The 25,351-nt window shown below is 30.6% G+C and overlaps 1 protein-coding gene across 1 annotated transcript; it reads right to left on the bottom strand.

Moving 5' to 3' along the window:
* Positions 1–469: 469 nt before the first annotated feature.
* LOC117921815 (uncharacterized mitochondrial protein AtMg00810-like) lies at positions 470–24,000 on the bottom strand. The gene is made up of 4 exons (XM_034839774.1): positions 23,427–24,000; positions 23,193–23,293; positions 23,064–23,066; positions 470–703 (listed from the first exon to the last, which is right to left on the bottom strand). The coding sequence occupies exons 1-4, from the start codon at positions 23,998–24,000 to the stop codon at positions 470–472; spliced, it is 912 nt and encodes a 303-aa protein (XP_034695665.1).
* Positions 24,001–25,351: the final 1,351 nt, after the last annotated feature.

Raw genomic sequence — 25,351 nt, 5'->3', positions numbered from 1 at the left:
AGATTGGTTTGTTCTTGGACTAATTTTGTCCTCCTTCTCCACCTCACGAACCATGAGGTCGTCTACGATAATTTTCATTGCCTCTGTTATAACCAGAGTTGAAGGAGTTCTCCTTGGCAGCATAGTGAGCACTAGCGCAATTAACATCCACTTGTGTAGTAAATTCACAACTTTAAATTCTTTGTTCATGATTTTGCAACATGAACATAACACATTGAAGTGTTATATGATCTTTAGAGGTTATATTCACCACAACAGACTCATATTCTAGACCAAGACCAGATAAAATGTATAGAATAACCTCATCATCAGATATTGGTTTACCAGTAACAATTAAATAATCTGCTAATGTACGCTTTTTTAAGACATATTCATCCATAGGTGTAACACCTTTCTTAAGTTGTAATTGTTGACGCAACTAAAGAATTCTTGTCTTAGATTGAATTCCAAATACCTTATGAAGTGTGCTTCAAATCTCTGCTGTGGAAGTACACCGTATAACATGTCCAAGCATTGCCTCAGAAATGGATCCAATTAACCAGCTAACAAGAAATTGATCATAACGAGTCCGGTAAAGGAAATCAGGATTTTCAATAAACACTTGAGGATCCTTTGCATCAGCTACCATGGCAGGTGGATGGACATGATCACCAGTTAAAAATCCTTCAAGACCATACGCTCGGACTGTAGGAAGAATTTGTGACTAATATGAAGTTTAGAACCATTACCAATAACCAATTTCTCTTTGCTATTATAATCATTCTTGTTGGCCAAATTAGAGTTGTCAGTTGTAATATGATGCGTAGCTCCACTGTCTAGAAACCAAGAATTGTTGTTTGGATCACCAATATCTGATGATGAGGTTATTCTAGGTCAATCTCACTATCTTCTCATTAGATGTTTTGTGATGCTTGTAAACTAAGCAAAATTCATCAAGAATCTTTTCCTTCTATTGCTGTCAAAACTGATAAACCTCTTCAATTGATACACTCGGATGTGTGGGGTCCTTTTCCTAATATTTCCATTGAAGGTTATCGATTTTACTTACTGTTTGTAGATGATTTTAGTCATTTTTTTTTTTATATATCCTATGAAACACAAGTCTAAGGTACCTTCTATATTTCTTAAATTCCAAGTTTTTGTTGAAAAACAACTTTCTTCTAAGATTTTAGCCTTGCAAAGAGATTGGAGAAGGGAATTTCGACCCTTATTACCTATTCTTGAAAAATCTAGTATTTTTTTTCGACATCCTTATCGTTACACCCATCAACAACAAGGAAGAGTTGAGCGAAAGCATAGTCATATCATTGATCTTAGCCTCACACTTCTTGCCCAAGCTATTATGCCCTTAACATTCTGGTGGGATGCATGTGAGTCTTTTGTTTTCATCATCAATTGATTACCTACAAAAGTTCTAGCAAATTTTTAGTCTCATTTTGAAACTTTTTTTGGTTCTAAACCTGATTACTCATTTTTCAAAGTTTTTAGTTGTTCTTGTTATCCTTACTTACGTCCTTACAATTCTCATAAGTTTTTTTTTTAGGTCCATCAAGTGTCTTTTTTCTTAGTTATAGTCCTACTCATAAAGGGTATAGACGCCTTAGTCCTTCTGGTCGAATTTATGTTGCTAAGTCAGTCACATTCAATGAAAATGACTTTCCTTACTCTATGTTGTTTACTCAACCCAATACTCCACATCAGTCTTTTATCCACAAGTTTAGTTGTCCATCATATGTGTTGCCTTATTATCCTCTGGTTTCTCCACCTTCTATTCATTTACTTACTTCATCTTCTCAACTCCATATTTCTTCTTTTGCCAATATGTCTAATACTTTTACTACAGTTGTTACCAATACTCCAATGGCTCTTACCTTGCCTATCTCTAATGCTTTATCTGACAATGCGTGCTCTAATTTTTCCAATTCTACAACAGGTTCTGTTTCACTGCTCTCCTGTCTTGCTACTGGCACTACAGTTCCTATTGTTCAACCGATTATTGCTATTATGTCATAGCCTCTTCTCCACACTTCTACCAATATTCATTCTATGCAGACAAGGTCTAAAAGTGGCATCTACAAACCTAAGGTTTACATAGCTGATGTTGCTTTGCTAGATCACTTCCAAGAGCCCTCTAGTGTTCGACAATCTTTACAATTACCTCATTGGAAAAAGGCAATGGAGGCTAAATATTCTGCCTTTGTTCGTAATGGTACTTGGCAGTTGGTTCCTAAAACCGAAGGAATGCATATTGTCCAGAACAAATGGATCTTTAAAACCAAGTTGAAGGCTAATGGTTCTTTGGATAAATTCAAAGCCAAATTGGTTGCTAAGGGGTTTCAACAACATGCTAGTGTAGATTTCTCAGACACATTTAGTCTAATTGTCAAAGCCTCAACTATTAAGATAATTTTTACTCTTGTTGTCACTTACAATTGGGACATACAGCAGGTCGATATCAATAATGCCTTTCCAAAATTGCATTCTTCATGAAGATGTCTATATGTGTCAACCTGAAGGGTTTGTTAGTTCTACTCATCCTACTCATGTCTGCAAGTTGATTAAGTCACTCTATGGGCTTAAACAAGCTCCTTGAGCTTGGTTTGTTCAGCTTCACAATGCTCTAGTCTCATGGGGATTTCAGCCTTCTATTTTTTATAATTCCTTATTTCGCTCTCAGAATAATGGTCATTTGGTTTTAATATTAGTATATGTTGATGATATCCTAATAACTGGCAACAGTTCTGCACTCATTCATTATGTGATTTAGGCTCTCACTTCTTGGTTTGCTTTGAAGATTCTTGGTTCTATTAGTTACTTTCTTGGATTTGAAGCATTTAGAGATAGCTTTGGTCTCTATCTCAATCAGGCCAAATATATTTCTGATTTACTTGTCAAGAAAAACATGGTTCATGCTAAACCATCCTCTACACTAATGACTATTAGTCAAAAACTTGCTCTTGAAGACAGTGCTCCTTTTCCTGATGTCACCTTGTATCGCAGCACCATTAGTGCTCTCCAATACTTAACTTTAACTCGGCCTGACATATCTTTCTCGGTTAATAAGTTGAGCCAATTTCTTAAGGCTCCTACACAACATCATTGGAGTGCTTGTAAACATCTCTTGCGCTATGTTAGTGGTATCCGCACTCTTGGTTTATCTTTCCGACCTACTGCTTGATTTACACTTGAAGGCTTCTCGGATGAGAATTGGGCGTGTAATGTTGATGACAGAAGATCTACAACCTGTTATTGTGTTTTTCTTAGTGGCAATTTAGTAACTTGGAGTTCTTGCAAACAACAAGTCGTTGCAAGGTCCAATACTGAATCCGAGTATTGGGCATTGGCTAGTGTTACTATGGAATTAATTTAGATAAAATCTTTAATGGATGAACTTTAACTTCCATTACGGCATCATCCCATAGCTTGGTGTGATAACCTGGGTGCGCATGCTCTTGCCCACAATCCTATTTATCATTCACGCACTAAACATATTGAGGAGGATGTCCATTTCATCCAAGAAAAGATTCTCCACCGTGCTCTTGAAGTTCGTTATATACCCTCTCAAGAATAACCAGCAAACTTGTTTACTAAGTCTTTGTCTCTTTCTCAGTTTCAGTCTCTGTGTTCTAAACTTTCACTTTCCTATTCGTCATTCAACTTATAGGGGGATGTTGAATAGCAAAACTAGTTGTACCAGTTTCTGTTATTAGCTAGTTGTTAATTTGATTAGTTTGGTTGTTAGTTATATTCTTATCCTTTGTATATTATATATACCATTCATAATGAATAAAAATATATCTCTTCAGCTCAAATATACAAAGTTGTTATTCTGTTAAGTCATGCAAATAGATGGTGGGCATTTTCAGTAATTATTTGAATGAATAAGAAACTTGTTCAACATTCACATGGGATTGAGGAGAGTTGAAACAGAGGTTAACTAAAATCTAAGTCATGCACTAGTTTACCATTCATGTCATCAGGTGAAACTTCACAATTTTCTAGGCAAAAGAATTTAAATGGTAGTAATGAGACAGAAAGCATTGCTAATTGGAAGCTTTCAAGCAGTCTATGAACATCTCACCTTGCCTTAGTTTCTCAAGCCCCATTTTTGTTTCTTGACACCTTATCCCACTCCAAACCCACTACATTGAGCTCATCACCTCAACCTTGATACCCACCATACCCATCACCATGCTCACCACCATTAGTTTGTTCCCCATTTCCATACTCACTAATCCCTCATCACGCGCCCTCTCTAGCTTATAACCCATCATACTTCCTCTAAGATCCTCATTTTCCTTTCTCCCTATGAGATGCTATTCGGATAACGACCATCAATCAACCAAAATAGCCTTCAGGTTGACCTCACCCATTCACGTACCCTCATTCGACATGATCAATAATAAAGATGGTGTCTCACCTTGGTATCAACAATTCAATATCTATTGTTTTTGAATTATTTAGCACACTGCTCATGCCCATAGGCAAAAATGTTGCGTTTCAAAACTTGAAAACGGATTGTTAATTAACATGAATACGTTTCTCGCGTCTGGAAAGGACTATGTGGTTTGGAACCATGGGAATGCTGGAAATTTCGTCCATCTACATGTGAAGTAGACTAGTTTTTGAAGATAGGTTCATGCAGAAACTAACACCTTGGGTTGCATGTTTTGACCTTATTGAAATTGTGGAGATTTTGATGAACATGCTAGTCCTAAAAATGAAGTTCATATGCATGAAATATTTAACAGCTATGGGAGTTTTCATAGGGTATTATGCCAAAGATTGGTGGGCTGTGAGAAAAGGTCATTGATATTCGAATTGAGTAGTCGGGAAGGAACAAGTCTGGAGTAGATGCATGGAGGATGCTAAGGAAGCCATAATGGATACACGAAGGAACAAGTCTAGAGTAGATGCATGGAGGATGCTAAGGAAGCTATAATGGATACACGAAGATGGTTCCTCAACTACATGGGCCCACTCCTACATGGCCATGCATGGCCACCTTGAGTGTACTACCCCAAAGGGCCAAGTGTCGGTCCTTTTGATTCATTTTTTAATGTTAAATTTTTTTGTTTTTAAATTTCATTCTCGAATAATTTTTTAAAATTCCAATTTTCAAATTTAATCTTTAAAACTTCCATTTTCAAATTATTTTCCAAAATTCCTATTTTCAAATTTAATTTTTTTTTTAAATTTCATTCTCAAATAATTTTCAAAAGTCCAATTTCTTTCAAATTTAATTTTCAAAACCCCAACTTTCAAATAATTTTCGAAACTCCAATTTTCAAAACTTCAATTTTCAAATAATTTTTCCAAAAATCCAATTTCCAATTTTTTTTTTAAAACTCCAATTTTCAAATAATTTTCAAAACTCTAATTTTCAAATAATTTTCAAAACTCTAATTTTTAAATAATTTTCAAAACTCCAATTTTTAAATAACTTTCAAAACTCCAATTTTCAAATAATTTTCAAAACTTCAATTCTCAAATAATTTTCAAATTTCCAATTTTCAAATAATTTTCAAAATTCTAATTTTCAAAACTTCAATTTTCAAATTTCAATTTTTTAAATAATTTTAATTGCACCATAGTTTTCAAATAATTTTAAGTCCTTCATTTTCTTCTTCCTTCATTAAGGTTTAGAGTCACTAAAAATTCTGTTTTTAAATAAACTTGCTACATTTCCTTTCAGGTAAGCATTGTCACAAATTTTCTTTGATTTTAAAATAATTTTCCGTTTCCCTTAATTTTTAATAAGCATGAAAGCAATTTTCATTATTCCAAAATAATGGAATTTGTGGGATTAATTCATACAAAATAAACTGGGCTTTGGTAAGGGCCCAACATTCATAACATTTCCTTTGAAAGTGATTCAAGTGAATTGTATGATTAACATTGTTTGATTTGATTGGTTTTGTGTGAGATATTTTATACCTATCATTATGCACTAACCCCGTTTCATTGATAGCGCATTTTTACTAGCTGCTAAGGTACGATCTCACTACCACTTAGCTTATTCTCATGTATGATTTGTTTTATTATCTGATCATTTTATTGGTATCCATTGATTTCCTTGTCAATTGCCACACTTGCCTCACTTTATTTAGTAGAGACCCATTTTTTAGGGACTTAGAGGGGTGCTATGGTCTTTTACCGTACCTTCCCAATAGGTAACCTGACCCCCGGACCCAACTTTAGTTTTTCATAGACCTGTTTTTTCCTTTAGGAGTCACACTTAGGGTTTTCTTTCTTACTTTTTTCCTTTAAAAATAAACTAAAATAAGTGGAAACTCCTAGTATTTTCTAAAAATCATATTTTTCATCAAATAAATAAGAAGTGAGTTTCATCATCGAGTGGGAACGCATTGTACTTTCTAAAAATCATATTTTTCGTCAAATACATAAGAAGTGAGTTTCACCATCGAGTGGGAACGCATTTGTGCCAAAAATGTAGGGTCCATAGTATGATATTTTGTTTATTTGTTAAATTGAATGAATTTTATATTAGAATAATTATAAATATGAAATAAATTTTACTCAACCTTAAAATAAAAATATAGTAAAAAATAGAAAGAAGAATGAAAATTGCAATATAATAATAATCGCATATTATATTGAAATAATTTATTTGATTAATTACAATTATATAGGAATATTTTACTAAACTATTATATATATATATATATATATATATATATATATATATCATAAGAAATGATATATTAGGATATACATGTTTTATCCAATAGGAGATGATATCGTAAAATATACATACTTTATCATATTCTAACAACCAAATGTATTTAGGTCATCATATTTACGACGATTGGAAAAGAAAAATAGAAGTCCCGATTCGTATCTATTGTTTAGGTTGCTTTTACAGAAAAAGAATGTGAATAACAAATTTATTAATACAATAACGAAATATTACCTTTACTAAAATTTTGATTCCTCTTTTCTATATAATATTGTGATATATCTCTATTCTCATGTTATTTTCATTCCTATTCTCACATGCTAAACGCGGCTTTATGTTTTATTTTTTTGAAAAAAAAAAATATTAAAGTGAATCAGTCAATGGTATATCACCATGAGTTTCCTTTTTTAAATAACTAAATTTTTAACTGACTATATTTTTTACCACCTTGATAGTCAAGAATTACAATTCATATGGGAAGATTTGGTAATTATAATTTATTGTCCACTCAAGATTTTTTGATAGAAAACCTAGTCCCATTTTGAAATTTTAAAATTAAAATATAAGAATTATGTACACATCCATAATCACCTAAAACCTGAAGAAAAAAATTGATAAAATGGTGAAATTGAAAGATACTTGACAATGCATTTGATTATTAATAGAATATATTGAGTATCTTTGTTGTTCTAAGCTCATTGATATGGTATTATAATGCTTACTAATGTGGTATAATAATTTATCAATATTTTGGATCTTATTGAGAATTAATTAATTGAAAATAAATGAAATGATAATTAAGTTATTTTATTAAAAAATAATTTTTATAATAATTTAAAGCTTTTATTAATTATCTTCGAATCCAATTCACTTTGTTTCCTTTCTTATTTAGGTTTCGATTTAGTAAATATGAATGGATAGTTATACTATATTAACATACTAATGTGGTAGAATAGATGTATTTAATACTTTCTCATAGGTAATACAAGTATTATTAAGTAGAATATACTTAACCTTGAAGCTAAAATATCTAGACAACTAATTGTTATAAAAGAAGCGAGAACTTTTAGAAAATGGCCTATATTATTAGGTAGACAATGGCAGTCAAGTTGAAAAGAATACATGAATACACTAAAATCTAAGCCTTTATTATTAGGAGGATAGTGGTATTCAAGTTGAAACGGATATGTGAATGCACTAAAACGTTGAAGACATTTTTTATAAAGAGAGAAGTTTTATTGCAACTCTAATTGAAAGTTTGAAATTGTCAATAACTCGTAAAATCTTTCCTTATTTTGGGATCACAACACTTGAATTTTGAAATTACAATAGCCCATTAATTCTTCTAAATAGGATTAAATGGATACGCACCATAAATTAAAAAGGTCATTATTGACATACTAATGTGGTCGAATAAATGTATTTAATACCTTCTCATAGGTAATTCAAGTATTGTTAAGTAGAATATACTTGACCCTCAAGCTGAAATATCTAGACAATTAATTGTAATAAAAGAAGTTAGAAAAGTTTTAGAAAATGACCTCTATTATTAGGTAGACAATGGCGGTCAAGTTGAAAAGAATACATGAATACACTAAAACCTAAGCCTTTATTATTAGGTAGACAATAGTACTCAAGTTGAAAGGGATATGTGAATGCACTAAAATATTGAAGATATTTTTTTATAAAGAGAGAAGTTTTATTGCAAGTCTAATTGAAAGTTTGAAATTGTCATTAACTTGTAAAATCTTTCCTTATTTTTGGATCACAACACATGAATTTTGGAATATTTGGAAATTTTGGAAGGTTTTTCTTTTTTCTTTGTATTTTTTTAAAACCAATTCTTTTCTCTCTTGGAGTTACCATGGTTAAGACTTGAATGAAATTTAACTAATATTATATACATTAAATTTATAATTTTTTCATAAAATCAAAATTAAAAAATTATGCTTGAAAAAAATTTACCCAAAAAAGTTTTTTGCTTTTTTTTATTTTTTGAAAAGTTGTTTAAATTTTTTTTTCAAACACCCTTATTTTTATAAAATATTAAAAATGCATAGACTGCTTGGCCATGTGATTTAATTTCCAATTTCAAAAACAAAAAATTATAACATTGTTTGATTGTTATTTTGTAGAAATGGTTTTTAAAAAGAAAGCAAAATAGATAATAGTTTTTAGAGAATTGTTTCGTATTTAAACATTAATTAGTTTTTATAAAAGCTTTTTCATAGAAATGTTATTAATAAAAGCCTAAACCCTAGACCCTCTGAGATCCAAATACTTTATTATAACCCAACTAGACCCATCTCTCCTTTTTACATCATTATCATTCCTCAACTTGCATAGGCTATGCTTGATTCCTAGAAAATTTGAGGGAAAATACAAGAGAAAAAAAAACAAAGGAAAAGTAGAAAGAGAAAAAATCAAATAAAATAAAAAATAGATTTAAAATTAATAAATTATTTTTTATGTGTTACTTTAAATCTATTTAACTTATTTTTCATCTTCTATGTAAAGATTAAATAATTTAAAAATATATAAATTTCTAACTAATTTTAATTATATTTTATTTTATTTTTTTGAATAGTTTTCATAGTGAAACAAAATATGAGAAAATTATTTTCTTTTAACATTTTTTCTTTCCTAAGTGCTTTCTAGGAACCAATCATAACCTTAATTTTTAGAGTATACTTGATATGCTCACAAGTGGCTCAAGACAAAGGTTTGAAAAATTATAAGATAAAAAAGAAATTTGCTAATAATTCAAGATGCTAGCTCCTCCTAGTATCCTTGAAAGCTAAAAGATAATAATTCCACATCTTATTCCATGTACATGAGGGCTTATTAACATACTAATGATTTGATAAATATGAATGGATAGTTATACTATATTAGCATACTAATATGGTAGAATAGATGTATTTAATACCTTCTCATATGTAATACAAGCATTATTAAGTAGAATATACCTAACCCTGAGGCTAAAATATTTAGACAACTAATTGTTATAAAAGAAGCGAGAAAACTTTTAGAAAATGACCTCTATTATTAGGTAGACAATGGCGGTCAAGTTGAAAAGTGCCTTTATTATTAGGTAGATAGTAGTATTCAAGTTGAAAGGGATATATGAATGGACTAAAATGTTGAATACATTTTTTATAAAGAGAGAAGTTTTTTTGCAACTCTAATGGAAAGTTTGAAATTGTCAATAACTTATAAAATCTTTCCTTATTTTGGGATCACAACACTTGAATTTTGAAATTACAATAGCCCATTAATTCTTCTAAATATGATTAAATGGATACGCACCATAAATTAAGAAGGTCATTATTGACTCCATCTTGTTTGAATCTCGAAAACTGCAATGATAAAAATAAAAAGAAAAACAAGTTTATCTTACTTAATAACGAGGAAATGAAACAAAATTTAGAAGGTGAAAACAAGATTGAATTTTTTTTAAAAATTTTACTTTTTAAATTTTCAGATTTTCTATTTAAAAAAACTCTAAAGTAAAATAATAAGTTTTTTTTTAAAAAAAAAAAATTATTTGTGGAAATGTATTATTACACAAACTTTTATTTTTTTTATAACTTTACCCTTTTTTTGGATACACTACTTACTTTTTGTTTTTAAAATTACAAACTTTTATATAAAAGGTAGAACCTATTGTAAAAATGCATAGATTGTTCGACCCTGTGATTTAAAATAATTCCTATTTCCAAAACAAAAAATTATGATATTGTCTGATTGTTATTTTGCATAAATAGTTTTTAAAAATAAAGCGAAATAGATAATAGTTTTTAGAGAATTGTTTTATATTTAAATATTAATTATGTTTTTATAAAAGCTTTTTCATAGGAATGTTATTAATAAAAGCCTAAACCCTAGACCCTAGACCCTCTAACATCCAAATACTTTATTATAATCTTTCCTTTTTACATCATTCCTCAACTTGTATAGGCTATACTTGATTCCTAGAAATTTTGAGGGAAAATATAAGAGGAAAAAAACTGAAAGGAAAACTAGAAAGAGAAAAAAAAAAAGATTTAAAATTAATAAATTATTTTTTATGTGTTACTTCAAGTCTATATAACTTATTTTTCATCTTCTACGTAAAGATTAAATAATTAAAAAAAAAAAATTCTAACTAATGTTAGCTATATTTTATTTTATTTTTTTGCATAGTTTTCATAGTTAAACGAATATGAGAAAATTATTTTTTTTAACATTTTTTATTTTCTAAGTACTTTCTAGAAGTCGGTCATAATCTTAATTTTTAGAGTATACTTGATATGCTCACAACTGGGTCAAGAAAAAGGTTTGAAAAATTAAAAGATAAAAAGAAATTTGCTAATAATTCAATATGCTCGCTACTCCTATTATGCTTGAAAGCTAAAAGATATTAATTCCACATCTTATTCCATGTACATAAATGCTTAAATACAAATAATTCTTTTTAATATTTTTTGAATCCAAACATAGCCTTTACATTCTCACCTACTTTTGAAAATATTCACACCTATTTGTACAAAAGTCCAAACATAGTCGTAGATTCTCACCTACTTTTATAAATATTCACGCCTATTTGTATCAAAGTCCAAACGTAGGTGTGAAAATAAGCTAAAAACTAATAGGCTTCACATAAGTCAAAACAAAAGGATAGAGGATGAGTCATACATGTGAACAAAAGACTTCAATTTGGCCTCTACGTGTGTAGAATTCCATGCATTGTTTGAAACAAAAAGGCTTATTCATAATATTAGACGCCTAGAAACCTGCCTTTTAATATTTCAAAAATGTTTTATATTTTTATTTAAAAATAAAAATTAGGTTAGAAAATATCTTGGGATAGTTTTTTTCTATTTTATTTTCTAGAAAATTGAGTTTTAAAAAAAAAAATGAAACATCAAAATTTGTCTATAACACATGCTTATTATATAAAATTTTGAATTATATTTCTTTTCATCATTACTTACATTAGCAAAAGTTATATCCAAACATATTTTACAAATTTCATTTTCTAAAAATTATTTTCATTTTTTAAAAATCATCCAAATTTTTAAGAAAATAAAATAAATAAATAATTTTTTTTCACAAAAATAAAAAAATATAAAATGAAAACTAAAAAAAAAACATTTTTAAAAAGAAACACAAAATTGTTATTTCTTCTTTAAAGATAATCTTGTTCTTTTTAATTAAATAACCCAAAATTCAAAAGTGAAAACACACCTTCACTCTCAATGCATCTAAATAAAATAGATTTAATATCGATAAATTATTTTCACGTGATATCTCATTCTACTTAGTTTTAACTTTTCTACATGAAAATTAAATAATTTAAAATATATTAATTTTTAATTAATCTTGATTATATACTTTTCTTTTTATTTTTCATAATAAAATCAAATATAAAAAATCATTTTCTTTTAATATATTTTTAATGATTTTTAAGAATCAAACATAACCTTACATTTTCACCTACATTTCATAAATAATCTCACCTATTTGCATAAAAATCTAGGTTGGAAAATGAGCTAAAAATTAACAGTCTTCCTATCAGTCAAAAGGATAAGGCCAAAAGATGAATGATACAACTATCATATATACAAGTGAATGAAGGACTTCAATTTGGTCTCTTATAGAATTCCATGCATAGGTTGAAAAAGAAAAAAAAAAAAAAAGAGACGTCCATAAAATTGTCTTTTATGTTTGAAACTTTTTTGTAAATTTCTGAATGATTTTTAAAAAATAACTAGCTAGAAATTATACTCATAACTTTATTGAAATTTTTTTCTTGATAGTAAAAAAGCTACTACCTATACTTCAAATAACTTAAGGACGTATTTGGTTTTGTGAAGATTTTAAAGAACAATTTTTGGAATTTTCTCTTCAAGAATATTTTTAATAACATAAATTCGAGAACAGTTTTGCAAAATTTTGTATAGTTACATGTATGCTGAAATTAGTATTGAAGAAAATAAAATTGAAATTTTGTCCATCTTCCAAATTAATCTCAATTTTGTCATATGTTTGTTATATGCGTTTATTCCGTTAAGTTGAAATATCCATAAAATTGGTTGTAATATCAATAAAACTAGGCGTCAATTTAAAATTAATATGTAAAAAAAAAATCATTAAGTATTTAAATACAAATCAAATAATAACAAAACTAGTAGTTAAAATAAAATAAAATTAATCTTCAATTATTTTATCATTGAATTCATTATTAATATCAATTTAAATTAATTGAGACAATATACAAGCGATTGAATAATCTCCTATTTATTAAATAGAAATTTCAAGATGGTAGCAAAATGATCGCTCTCACTTTTTCTTTACAATTAAATAATTTACCTCTAAATAAAATACTAAAAAATAGTCAAAATATATTAGTGTGTTGAAAAAAAAAGAAAAAAAGAAATTGAAAGTTAAGAGGAGATTTATAACAATATTTAAGATAATCTTCTATATCATAAATCAAATGATAATGCACAAGTTTTCATATCCTAACAAACTTTTGTAATAAACTTCATTATTCATAACACTTCTTTAATGATCACAAGAATATGTCATATTAAAAATTTATGAAAACACTAATGGGAGCAACCCTTGTAAAGGATAAAGAATGTGATATTCCTTAAATGATTGATCATTAGAATTGTATTGTTAAAAACATTGTTAGTAAACCCCTATGGGACAAAATCTGCATGAAGGAAAAAAGAGTATGCTATATCAATATCAATATTCTGGCCCTCATGTAGACAAGATTATGCTTTTTTCAATAGTTCAATTTTAAATCTCTTAATCACCATATTCCAATGTTGTATTTTAATTGAAATGTAGTTGAAACACTTTTGTGAATAGATCTGCTAAATTATCACATGACTAAATCTTCTTTAATTCATATAATACAAATAGAAATATCTTCATGTAATGTAGTCAAATTATTTTTGATGGAGGATAGTCCACGTGACTTCTCAAATACGTTGGATCACTAATCTTAGCCATATATATATATATTTATGACTTACTTCATGAATTATGAGTATATCTGAATGATTTGAAGAGATGACTATCATTATTCGCTTAATTAATCTCTATGATATCTTTGTATCACCATAAGTAAATGCTTATCCCATTTGAGATATATGTATATATTTATATTTACTACTTGCTTCATGAATTATGAGTATATCTGAATGGTTTGAAGAGATGACTATCATTATTCACTTAATTAATCTCTATGATATCTTTGTATCACCATAAGTAAATGCTTATCCCATTTGAGATATATGTATATATTTATATTTACCACTTGCTTCATGAATTATGAGTATATCTGAATGATTTGAAGAGATGACTATCATTATTCGCTTAATTAATCTCTATGATATCTTTGTATCACCATAGGTAAATGCTTATCCCATTTGAGATCAAACTTGATGGGGATTTGAAAGATAGTTAGCATCCACATATCAAATAAACTAATATTCTAATCTTTTAGAATAAAATAAACTCATGTCGGTTGTTCAATTATAAAGATATCATAATACATGTTTGATCTCATTCCATTATCTTCAAGTTAATGTAAAAGTGTATCTTGCTTGCAATTTGATAGAGCATTTTATATTTAATCATATATGATTTTTAAGATATATCTCCATTAATCACACTGAGATATGGTACTTTTGGACCAAGTAATTCTTCATTTTTTCTTTGAGATGAAACATATCTTTGTTTACTTAAAGTGAATAAACACTATAGAGGAGTTAGACGGGTCTAATTTATCCATAAGAAAGCACTTCAGGGCTTTCTCTATATATGTCAACTAGTGTATTAACAAGCCACTTAAAAATACTTGATTTGCAAGTCAAGACAAAATTTTGGTTTTCCAAGATCTTTCATTCAAGATTCTTTTGTTAGATAATTAACCATTCTTTTGAACTCTTAAGGAGTTCCAATGAGATTGAAACAATAAAAAACTTCTCTTTTAATTGTTTTCTTTCCTTAATAATAATAAATATTTTTTTTGTTGTAGGACTACATTAGTGCAATTGATGACACCCATATTAGTGCATGAGTTCTAGTTTTCCAACTAGTAGATAGTAGTTTCGAGGGTGAAAAAATAGTTATAACACAAAATGTTATATGCACATGTGATTTTGACATGATAGTTATAACACATAAATTATTTCGATAATTAACCATTCTTATGAACCGTTAAGAAGTTTTAATGAGATTGCAACAATAAAAAACCTCTAATTTAATCTATACAATGACATAATTTGATTAAGTAGATTATCATCATGATTTAATCTAGGTTGTGATATCAGATTTTTCAATAATTGCTTCAAACATTTTTAATCATTCAAGGAATTGGTTGCTTCATGCATTTTTAAATCATTCAAGGATTTTAACATATTTATAAAAATATGTTGTCACGATATCATAAAGTATACATCAAATCCTTTGGGAATTATCAATTATGTGATTGAATCATTACTAGAATTGATGCGAGGTATGCTCAGAAAACCTTATGCTATAACTTTTGTATAATATTATCGATGGAAGTAGTTTGAATTATTGATGGAAGTAAGGGAATTCTAAATATTCAAATCAATAAATCTCAACAATAAAATTTAAAATAAATGGAAGAAATAAAAAATTAACCATAGATCTTAAATAAGAGGAAAAAATGTACATATTATAGGATGTAAAAATAATAATAAATAAAAGTTGCGTCATTTCTAGAAGTGCGAATATATATGTCTGTGGGTGGGGCAGCAATTCGGAGGAACAAAAAAAACGGGCTATCTTGCAGGAAGAGTAGTTAGAGTGGTGGAGTATTGTACAGTACATGGATGGCTTGGGGTATCAAGAAAATGGCTTTAAGTTTCACTCCATAAGACCTTTGGCTGTCACTTGTATTGTATATATGTTCTCTCCTCCTCTTCTCTCCTTATCATCTCAAACTCATTGAGCTCCTTGAAAAGGTTATCTCCCCATACCAGCATAATTCTACCTAAAAGAAAATGAAAACCTAAGTCAAGCAGTATATTGTACCAAACTATAGCAGACCAGTGTTAAAAAATTCTGAAGTAATAAGATCACAGTGAACTTAGATTGCAGAAAGCAGCATTCCAACTTACATTTTTTTGAATTTGAACCTAATTGAGTGAAAGTAAGAGCTGGTTGTATGCATCCTTGTCAGATAAAAGCTTCCATAGCACATAGCCACTAAAACAAGAATTATTAGAAACTCCTTGAATTTAGGTGAATACTATTCACTATAATGTAGTAATGTACCACTCCCAAGCAAGTACACTAAAATGTAACAATAAGAAAAACAGGGTATAAAAATATTTGTTGGAACCAAGACTTGACAACTTTGTACATCTAAGAATAATTCATCAAGGTTTGAGAATTCTTATGATCTTTGCACATCAAATCTACTATAAGACCTATTACTTGGTATTGAGAGGCATGAGGAACTTTGAAAGCAACCCACTGACAAAGAATACTAAGTGGGTGTTTGGTAAACAAACTTATTAACCGAAAGTGACTTAATAACTTAATTCAAGTCATTTAGTAGATTAGGTATGTTTGGTAAAATAACTTAATGGTATGACTTAAAAATTAAAAACAACTTTAAGTAATAAGTAAAAATAATTAACTTATTCTTAAGTTTGCATCTTCAACCTCTACTTACCTCCATGATCTCCTTTGCTACTCTACAACCTCTACTATTAGTTAATCTCCTTTACCATAGTTATAATTTATGAGGATAAATATATCAATTTGATGATTTAGAATAAGTTTTAAATTAATATTATCAAATAACCTTAATATTTAAAGTAAGAATTAAATAATAAGTTTTAAGTCAATAACTTAAGTATAATTTAACTTAAAGTTAACTTAAGTCATTAAGTAATAAGTAATAAGTATTAAGTTTTACCAAACACCCCAAGTCTAAAGAAAAGAGAAACTATTATTAGAATGTTGTATTGGAGTTATTGACATTTGAATGAGATTGAGAAATAGGGAATAATTAACCTTAGAACCATAGTAAAATTAACATCGTCCGAAAAAAGAAAAGTACATCATAACTTCAAAAAAAAAAAAAAAAAAAAAAAAGTTTCCTAGAAATAACTTTGATTTTTGATTGATCATGAGAAGTAATAAGCCTTAGGACTTTTTTATGGTTAAATTTTACTTAATTGGTAAATAAAACCTCAAGGTCCTCCACAAATTAAAAGAATTCACTTTTTATTGATGTCTTACTTTTGTGAATGAATTCTTGAGTTTTGTGATCTGGAACATATGTATATACAAGGTTTCAATTTTATAAATATATGCATGACGAGTATATTACAAATAATCAATGGAAGTTTGTATCACATATGGAGTCATATATTAACAATATATAATTTATACTTAAATCATGTTTTCAAAATAGCCAACTAACAAAGTGACTAGAGAATTTAAAATACGTATATATACACACAAACATACATACACTCTTATTAACTTGTGAATTGAGCAATGAATTCAAAAAAGTTTTAGTTTAGCAAAATCAATACAAAAATTTTGTCTTCAACTCATTGTATTGGGTAGGGATGTATACATCTATTAAAACATTTGAATGGAAAGTTTTTCATTTGAGATGTTCTTCTCCTCTCGAATTTGATAGTTTGTTCTTAATTTGAGATTCTCCTTCCCTTTGATAAAATTAAATAAAATATAACTACAAATTGATAAAAGTTTAATCAAAATCGAGGGATGAAAACCAAACATACATCATCCATGGGCTAGCAATTAGATGTGGGATCATCCACTAATCCAATTTCAGTTCACATATTCAATTACAACCATATATATATATATATGAAAAAAATAATAATAATAAAACAGTAGAGAATTTAAGCTATTTTAGGAAATTTCTCATGCAATCAAATAATAAATAAAGATAACTTACCAATGTTTCAAGTCATTCTTGATAGAATTTGTGAATAATTTCAAACCACATAGAGTCCATGCAAAAAAATTATAAATTAAAATCAACAAAAAAAAAAAATCAAAGATATTGGAATAAAGGTTTTGTTTTGTTTTTTTTATATATAGTATCTCATTTTGGTTCATCATTAGCATCTTTTCTGCCACTTCCAAAATAAAAATAATAAAATTAAAATGGTAATAAATTAAATCTAAATTAAGTCATTTTTTTTATTAGATTATATTTTATTGAGATAAAATCTAAACGATAATTAATGTATTATATTATAAACTAGTTTATCTCTAAATTTTATTTAAAGTTGTAGAGGCTCAAAGGCAGATATTTTAATTATTTCATAAAATAAATAGGCACATATATACCAAGAATGTAACTAAGTACAGATAAGATTGTGAGAAAAAAATAGGAAGAACGTCGCATATGAAAAATATGATCAAAGTACAAAAACACGAAAATTATGACCAAGGTATAAAAATATAATCAAGGTATAAAAAATGTTGTTAAGATGTGAAAAATGTGATTAGTGTATAAAAAATATGACTAAGGTACTAAGACACAAAAAATATTATTAGTGTGAGAAATCTAACTAAGGTATAAAAAAATGTTACTAGAATATGAAGAATCTAGCAAAGGTAGAAAAATGTGATTAAAGTATCAAGAATATTGTAACTAAAATACAAAAAAGTCTAATTAAGGTATGAAAAATGTGATTAATTCATTCCTAATTAAGCTCAAACTTCAAACAAAGTGAGAGAAAAAATAATATTAATTCATGCTTCCACCAATTTGACTTACATTGTAATTAAGAAATTTAATAAACATATGATAATTTTTAAAACCTAAATAGAAAATTTATTTCAAAAGCTTTGGTCCACTAAACTCGACAGTCATAAAATCAGGAAGGATTTTAGCTTTTGTTAATCAATACAATGCACTCCATTTTTGCCTTCTAAATTTCGGTCAAGACTTTTGATATCTACATATCTCCTATCATATCAATAAATCATTCCAAGGATAAGCTTTTGAGAATTCCTAACATATTTTTAACAAGATTTTTTTTTTTTTTTGGGATCTCAAATTTTTCTAAAATTTTGGGATAATTAAAGAAAGCAAACAAATTAAGAAAAAAAAAAAAAAGAACAGAGAGCATGAGAAAATAAAATAAGAGAGAATGTCAATTAGTTTAAATGACTTAGACCATGTCTAATGCTATATTGAATTACATATTTCTTTGACTAATTTTGATAAATATTTTACAAGAGAGAAGGCATACCTTACAAGAGAGTAAAGAAAGGGTGTTGTGTCAAAAACTAGACATGTTTTGATCTTTTGGGGTGTGGGCCGTCTTTTGGATCATCCTCTATGTCATCACGACTTGTCTTGACATTAAAACCGATACTTTCTGTCAATAACCAAGGCCAATGGTTAGTGCCAAAGTTGCTCTGAGCATGGGTATTGGAATCTGTGTTCAAGATGTTGGGCATATATATAAGATGGAACCCACACTGTTCCACTTTCACTTGTTTACTACCTAAGTGACCATGAAATGAAGCCTTCAAATGCCTCCATTCATTTGACCAACATTGATTCTTAATAGCAACCTTAGGATAACATGCCACCCAAACTCGATTCGATTCACCACCATTATGGCAGCACAAAATAATTGCTTCTAAATGAGAGTTCATCCATGGGCCAAACTTCAAAAGAGATACCATCTAGAGATTCATATCGATGACCATGCAAATTCAATTCACATTCTAAACTACGAGGCTTTTCCTTAGATTCAATATGAAGTGGAACATAAATAAAGTATGAGGCAAATCCTAAGAAGTCATTGTTCTGGTACCAATCCATAGGAAGCTCTATTGTTATTTGAGATCCATTTTTTTGTTGCCTTATCCACTCCCTGTTAGACCACAATTGCACCAGCAATAGTCACAACTACACCAGCAACATAAGGCGGATGTAACAACAGAACTCAACAAGAACCAGATCACTCAAGAACTGAGCAAGTAGTTAGGAATCTGGTAGTGTAGTTTGAACTGTGCAAGTAGTTAGAGTTTAGTAACGTAGTTTGTTACAGTAGAAAATATAAATAGTAGAGTAGAGAACCTCTCCATGATATGTGTAATTTTTTCCTCTTAATATATAGAAACTAGATTTTCATCTTCCTGATACAAACTTTCATGGTATCAGAGCTGCCCCTCTTCATATCTCCTTCTCTTTGCATTAGTTTCATGATTTCACCATGACAATATCAACTCAATCCTTTGGGATACAAGTTGGAGCTGCGAATTCGTCCTCAACCATAGCTTAATCAATGTAGATGTTGAATCATGCACTGCCCATTAAACTTGATAAAGATAACTACATGCTATGGAGAACCCAAATGGAGAACGTGATCTATGCAAACGACATTGAAGACCATGTTGAAGGTTTGACAGTCTATCCTTCAAAAACAATAAGCAATGGTGAAACGAATTTAGAATTTATTCTTTGGATAAGATTTGACCGAATGATCCTCAGTTGGATTTACTCCTCACTTACTCCAGAAATTATAGGACAAATAATAGGGTATCAAACCTCCCATGAAGCATGGTTTGCTTTGGAAAAGATCTTCTCGGCTTCATCCAAAGCTTGGGTGATGCAATTACGACTAGAATTTCAAACCACGAAGAATCTGGTTGACAACTTAGCCGCCATCGGAGAATCGGTACACAACAGAGATCATATTCTGCAACTGCTAGGAGGGCTTGGTGTAGAATATAATTCCATTGTGGCCTCTCTTACAGCAAGAGAATATGAAGTTTCACTGCATATGGTGCACAGTATTTTGTTAACCTATGAACAACACTTAAATCTTCAGAATTCAATAGAAGACAATGTAATCTCTACAAACCTCACTACCACGTCGTCATATCACCACCAAAACAGAAGGAATTCCAATCGAAATTTCTCAGGAAACAATAGTAGAATCTTCAACCCCGGACGTAACTCTCATGCAAACAGAAACTCAGCCTCTCAAAATCACCCTCCATGTCAACTTTGCGGAAAGTTTGGACATGTTGCGGCTCAATGGTATCATTGTTTCGATATAAACTTCCAAGGGGTAAATAACAATTCTAAAACCAAGTCCCATGCAACTAACAACAACCAAGATCAAGCTCACGCCATGATAGCATCTCCTACCAACATAAATAGCAAGGAATGGTTCTTTGACACTGGCGCCACTCATCATCTTTCTCAAACCACCTCTTTGGACAATTTACAATCATATAATGGCAATGATAAGGTGAAAATCGGGAATGGTATGCAACTTCCCATTCTTCATACTGGAACTAAATTTTTTAGTCTCCTTCTAAAGTGTTTCAGTTAAAAAGAGTTCTTCATGCACCTCATCTTGCAACCAATCTTGTTAGTGTCTTTCACTTCTGTGTTGACAACAATACATTTGTTGAGTTTCATCCTCAGTTCTTTCTTGTCAAAGAACAAGTTACCAAGAAAGTTCTTCTCAAAGGTTATCTTGAACGAGGATTGTATAAGTTTCCTACTAGTGTTAGCTCATCTATAGATTGCTTGTGCTCCAGCTTCAACAACTCTTCATCTTCAAATTCCACGACTGAGCTTTGGCATTCTCAATTGGACCATCCTGCTGAAGATATATTGAAACATGCTCTCAACAATTGTAATACCCCTTATCAATGTAATAAACTCCAAATTTGTTGTGCCTGCCAATATGCCAAAAGTCACAAGCTACCATTTTCATTGTCTATGTCAAGAGCATCTCATCTTTTAGCACTTGTTCATGCTGATATTTGGGGTGTTGCACCCACTCCATCTACTTCTGGTGCACGATTTTTTCTACTACTCATAGATGATTTCTCAAGATTTTCTTAGATTTATCCACTACACTCCCAAGATCAAGCACTTCCAATGTTTGTAAAATTTCACACTTCAGTAGAAAAACAGCTTGACTTCAAAATCAAGAGCCTATAATCAGATAATGGTGGTGAATTCAAAGCATTTTCTTCCTATCTTGTTGCTCATGGCATTAAACACGGGTTTTCCTGCCCATACACACCTGAACAGAATGGGCGAGTCGAGCGAAAACTGAGACATGTTACAAAAACTGGTCTTGCTTTTCTAGCTAAAGCCTCGTTACCTCTCTCTTTTTGGTTGCATGTTTTCCATACTACTATATTTCGCATCAATCGTCTACCTACCAAGGTGCTTAAATATCAATCTCAATTTCAAACTCTTTTGGGAAAACTCCTGATTATCATTTTCTCAAGATATTCGGTTGTCTTTGCTACCCATACATTAGACCATATAATAAGCACAAATTGCAATATCGTTCTACTCAGTGCATCTTTCTTAGTTGTAGCAACACTCACAAGGGATATTTATGTTTCGATCCAAAAACTACCAGATTATACCTAACCAGACATGTTGTCTTTCATGAATCAGTCTTTCCAACTCTATCACCTTCAACTTCTTCTAATCCTAGTTTTTCCGTTTCCACTCCTACTTTTCTTCCCTTACACATGTCCTCTTCTCTTGCTTTACATTCTATTGATGCTCAACAACATAACCCCACACCTTTGTCTTCACCACTTCACTTATCTTCTGACCACATCCTTCCTACTATACACAACAATGTTCCTCAACATCCTCCTATTATTAATAGTCATCCTATGGTCACACATGCCAAGGATGGCATTGTAAAAAAGAAGGCCTTCATATCTCACATGCCCACTGAACTAGCAACATTTTCTCAGGCTTCCAAAAGTATCTACTGGACCAAGGCTATGCAACAAGAGTATGATGCTCTACTCAAAAACAAAACATGGAATCTAGTTCCTGCTCCTCTAAATGCCAATATTATTGATTGTAAATGGGTCTAAAAATTAAAACATAACCCAGATGGCACCATTGCTCGTTACAAGGCTCACCTAGTTGCCAAAGGTTTTACCCAAACACATGGCCTTAACTACTTTGAGACTTTCAGCCCCGTTGTCAAAGCTTCAACCATCAGAATAGTGCTTGCTCCAGCTATCTCATATAATTAGACAATCCATCAACTTGATGTACAAAACGCCTTTCTCAATAGTGACCTCCAAGAGCAGGTCTTCCTAAGCCAACCACCTGGTTTTATCAACACCCGGTTTCCTACTCACATCTGCAAACTTGTTGGAAACAGGGGAGGTTAACACACCAAGCAACAGAGAACAGAGATGTTGCTACTGATCTGATTTTTTTATTTGATCATAAGGCTGAATTTATACAGATTGTGTAACAGATATGACCTCAAAAAAAGCATCAAATCAAGCTACTTGTTGAACAAACAACTACCTCCTACAAAATAGCATCAAAATTTAACTTATAAGCAAAAAACATAAAAATAGCAACAGAAAAAACAGAAACATAAAAATAGCTTCAGCATTCTAGTAATCTCGTTGACTTCAATTGCATGTGGTTGACGATTTCAGCCTTTCCCTCAGCAGCTACTAAGGCATAACTCTCAACACTCCTCCTTGACTTAGGAGCTGCAAACTCCAAGTCTTTCTCGTAGAAACTCAAATCTTTTTTTAGGAAGAGCTTTAGTCAGAATATCTGCATTCTGACTTTCTGTATTGCAATAGACTAGCTGTATATCTCCTTCTTTCTGTACTTCCCTCAGAAAATACAATTTAATCTTGAAGTGCTTTGTTTTACCATGAAAAACTGGATCATTTGCAATAGATATAGTGGCTTGGTTGTCTACAAACACCTTTGTACTCACTTCTTGCTTCATATCCAAATCTGTTAGCAACTTTCTAAGCCATAAGGCTTGATTTACAGCTGCAACAGCAGCAATATACTCTGCCTCAGCTGTGGATTGAGCCACGACTTCTTGCTTCCTTGAACTCCATGAAAAAACACCAGAACCAAAACTAAAACAATAGCCTGAAGTACTTCTCATATCATCAACACAACCAGCCCAATCACTATCAGAAAATCCATGAAAATTGAAACTTTGAACTTGACTGAACTTAATGCCATAATCCACAGTGCCTTTAACATATCTTATCACACGCTTTGCTGCCTGGAAATGAATTTCACTAGCACAATGCATGTATCTCGAAAGTAGACTTACAACATGCATTATATCGGGTCTTGTTGCAGTCAAGTACATTAAGCATCCAATCATGCTTCGATAAAGTCCTTCATCTACCTTTTCAGCACCATCCTCCTTACAGAACTTCTCTTTCTGGTTCATAGGGGTAGATGTAGGTTTGCATTCCTCCATTTTGAATTTCTTCAGAATTTCTTTGGCATATTTTTGTTGGCAGATGAAAATCTCATTCTACTTCTGGTGTACTTCCATTCCCAAGAAGTAAGATATCTCACCTAGGTCTGTCATCTCAAAGACCTGCTCCATTTCAGCCTTGAATTTGTTCACAAACCCTGCATTACTTCCTGTTACAAGCAAATCATCAACATATAGAGAAACAATTAATATATCTTCTTCAATCTTCTTAATGTAGAGTTTAAATTCACTCAAGCTCTTGTGAAAGCCTAAAGTTAGCAGGTGAGTGTCAATCCTGCTGTACTAGGCTCTAGGGCTTGTCTTAACCCATACAAGGCCTTCTTAAGAAGGTATACTTTTTCTTCTTTTCCTTTGATAGCAAAACCTTCTAGTTGTTCGACAAAAATCTCTTCCTCCAGGTAGCCATTCAAAAATGCTGACTTCACATCTAGTTGATAAATCTTCCATTTTCTTTGAGCTGCAAGAGCCAACAACATCCTGATTGTATCCAAACGAGCTACTGGTGCAATGGTAAGGACAAACATTAATAGCTTCCATGTACCTCTCCCAACACTCATAGAATTTCTCATTCTCTTTAGCTGAGAAGGTAAAAATTTGCCTTTTCAAACCATTGGTCCTATGAGTAGGGAAGAACTTCTTGAGAAACTCAGCTTGCAAATCAATCCAAGTTCAGATACTCCTTGGTCTTAGATAATTAAGCCAAATCTTGGCCTTATCTTTCAAGGTGAAAGGAAATAGTTTGAGCCTCATCAAGTCAATTGAAGCTCCTCCTTCTTGGAATGTAGTACAAACCTCCTCGAATTCCTTAATATGCGAGTAGGGATTCTCACTTTCCATCCCATGGAAAGTAGGTAGGAGTGGCACAATGTGAGGTCGGATTACTAGCTGCTCACTGGGAGGCACTATGCATGAAAGTGCACTCATTCGAGGTGGATGCATGTGGTCTCTCATGGATCGGTATGCATTGAAATTATCCTCTTGACCATGTTGGCTATCCTGGTCTTCAGGTGGAACATCCATAATGTTCAAGCATACTTCCAACTCAGTTTCTCGAGGAGTTTCAATTTTCACAAGTCTTCCCTCAATATCTTTGATCCAAGAGGGCATGCACAACTAGAGATCACTGAAACAAAAACAAAGAAAACAAAAGAAATACAATACTAGGAAGAGGTTAAGGTTAGATAAAAACTAAATAAAAGATAAACTAAAATCTAGACAAAGAAAAATAATTAGTAAAAGAAAAGTCACCAAACTTGTGATGAAGATCATAAGTGTTCACCAAAGATCATGTCAATGTACTTTGGCACCATCCCCGGCAACGGTGCCATTT

The sequence above is a fragment of the Vitis riparia genome, chromosome 9 (genome assembly GCF_004353265.1).
Source record: "Vitis riparia cultivar Riparia Gloire de Montpellier isolate 1030 chromosome 9, EGFV_Vit.rip_1.0, whole genome shotgun sequence".
Classification (NCBI taxonomy): Eukaryota; Viridiplantae; Streptophyta; class Magnoliopsida; order Vitales; family Vitaceae; genus Vitis; species Vitis riparia.
Note: the sequence above shows the minus strand (reverse complement) of the source record. Positions and strands in the feature narration are given on the sequence as shown.

Excerpts from the sequence above, each read along its gene's own strand:
- LOC117921815 (XM_034839774.1), bottom strand. The coding sequence starts at position 24,000 with ATGGAGGAATGCAAACCTACATCTACCCCTATGAACCAGAAAGAGAAG. Across the intron at positions 23,294-23,426 it reads AAATGATCCAGTTTTTCATG|ATTTGAGTTTCTACGAGAAA; the intron begins GTAAAACAAAGC and ends TCCTAAAAAAAG.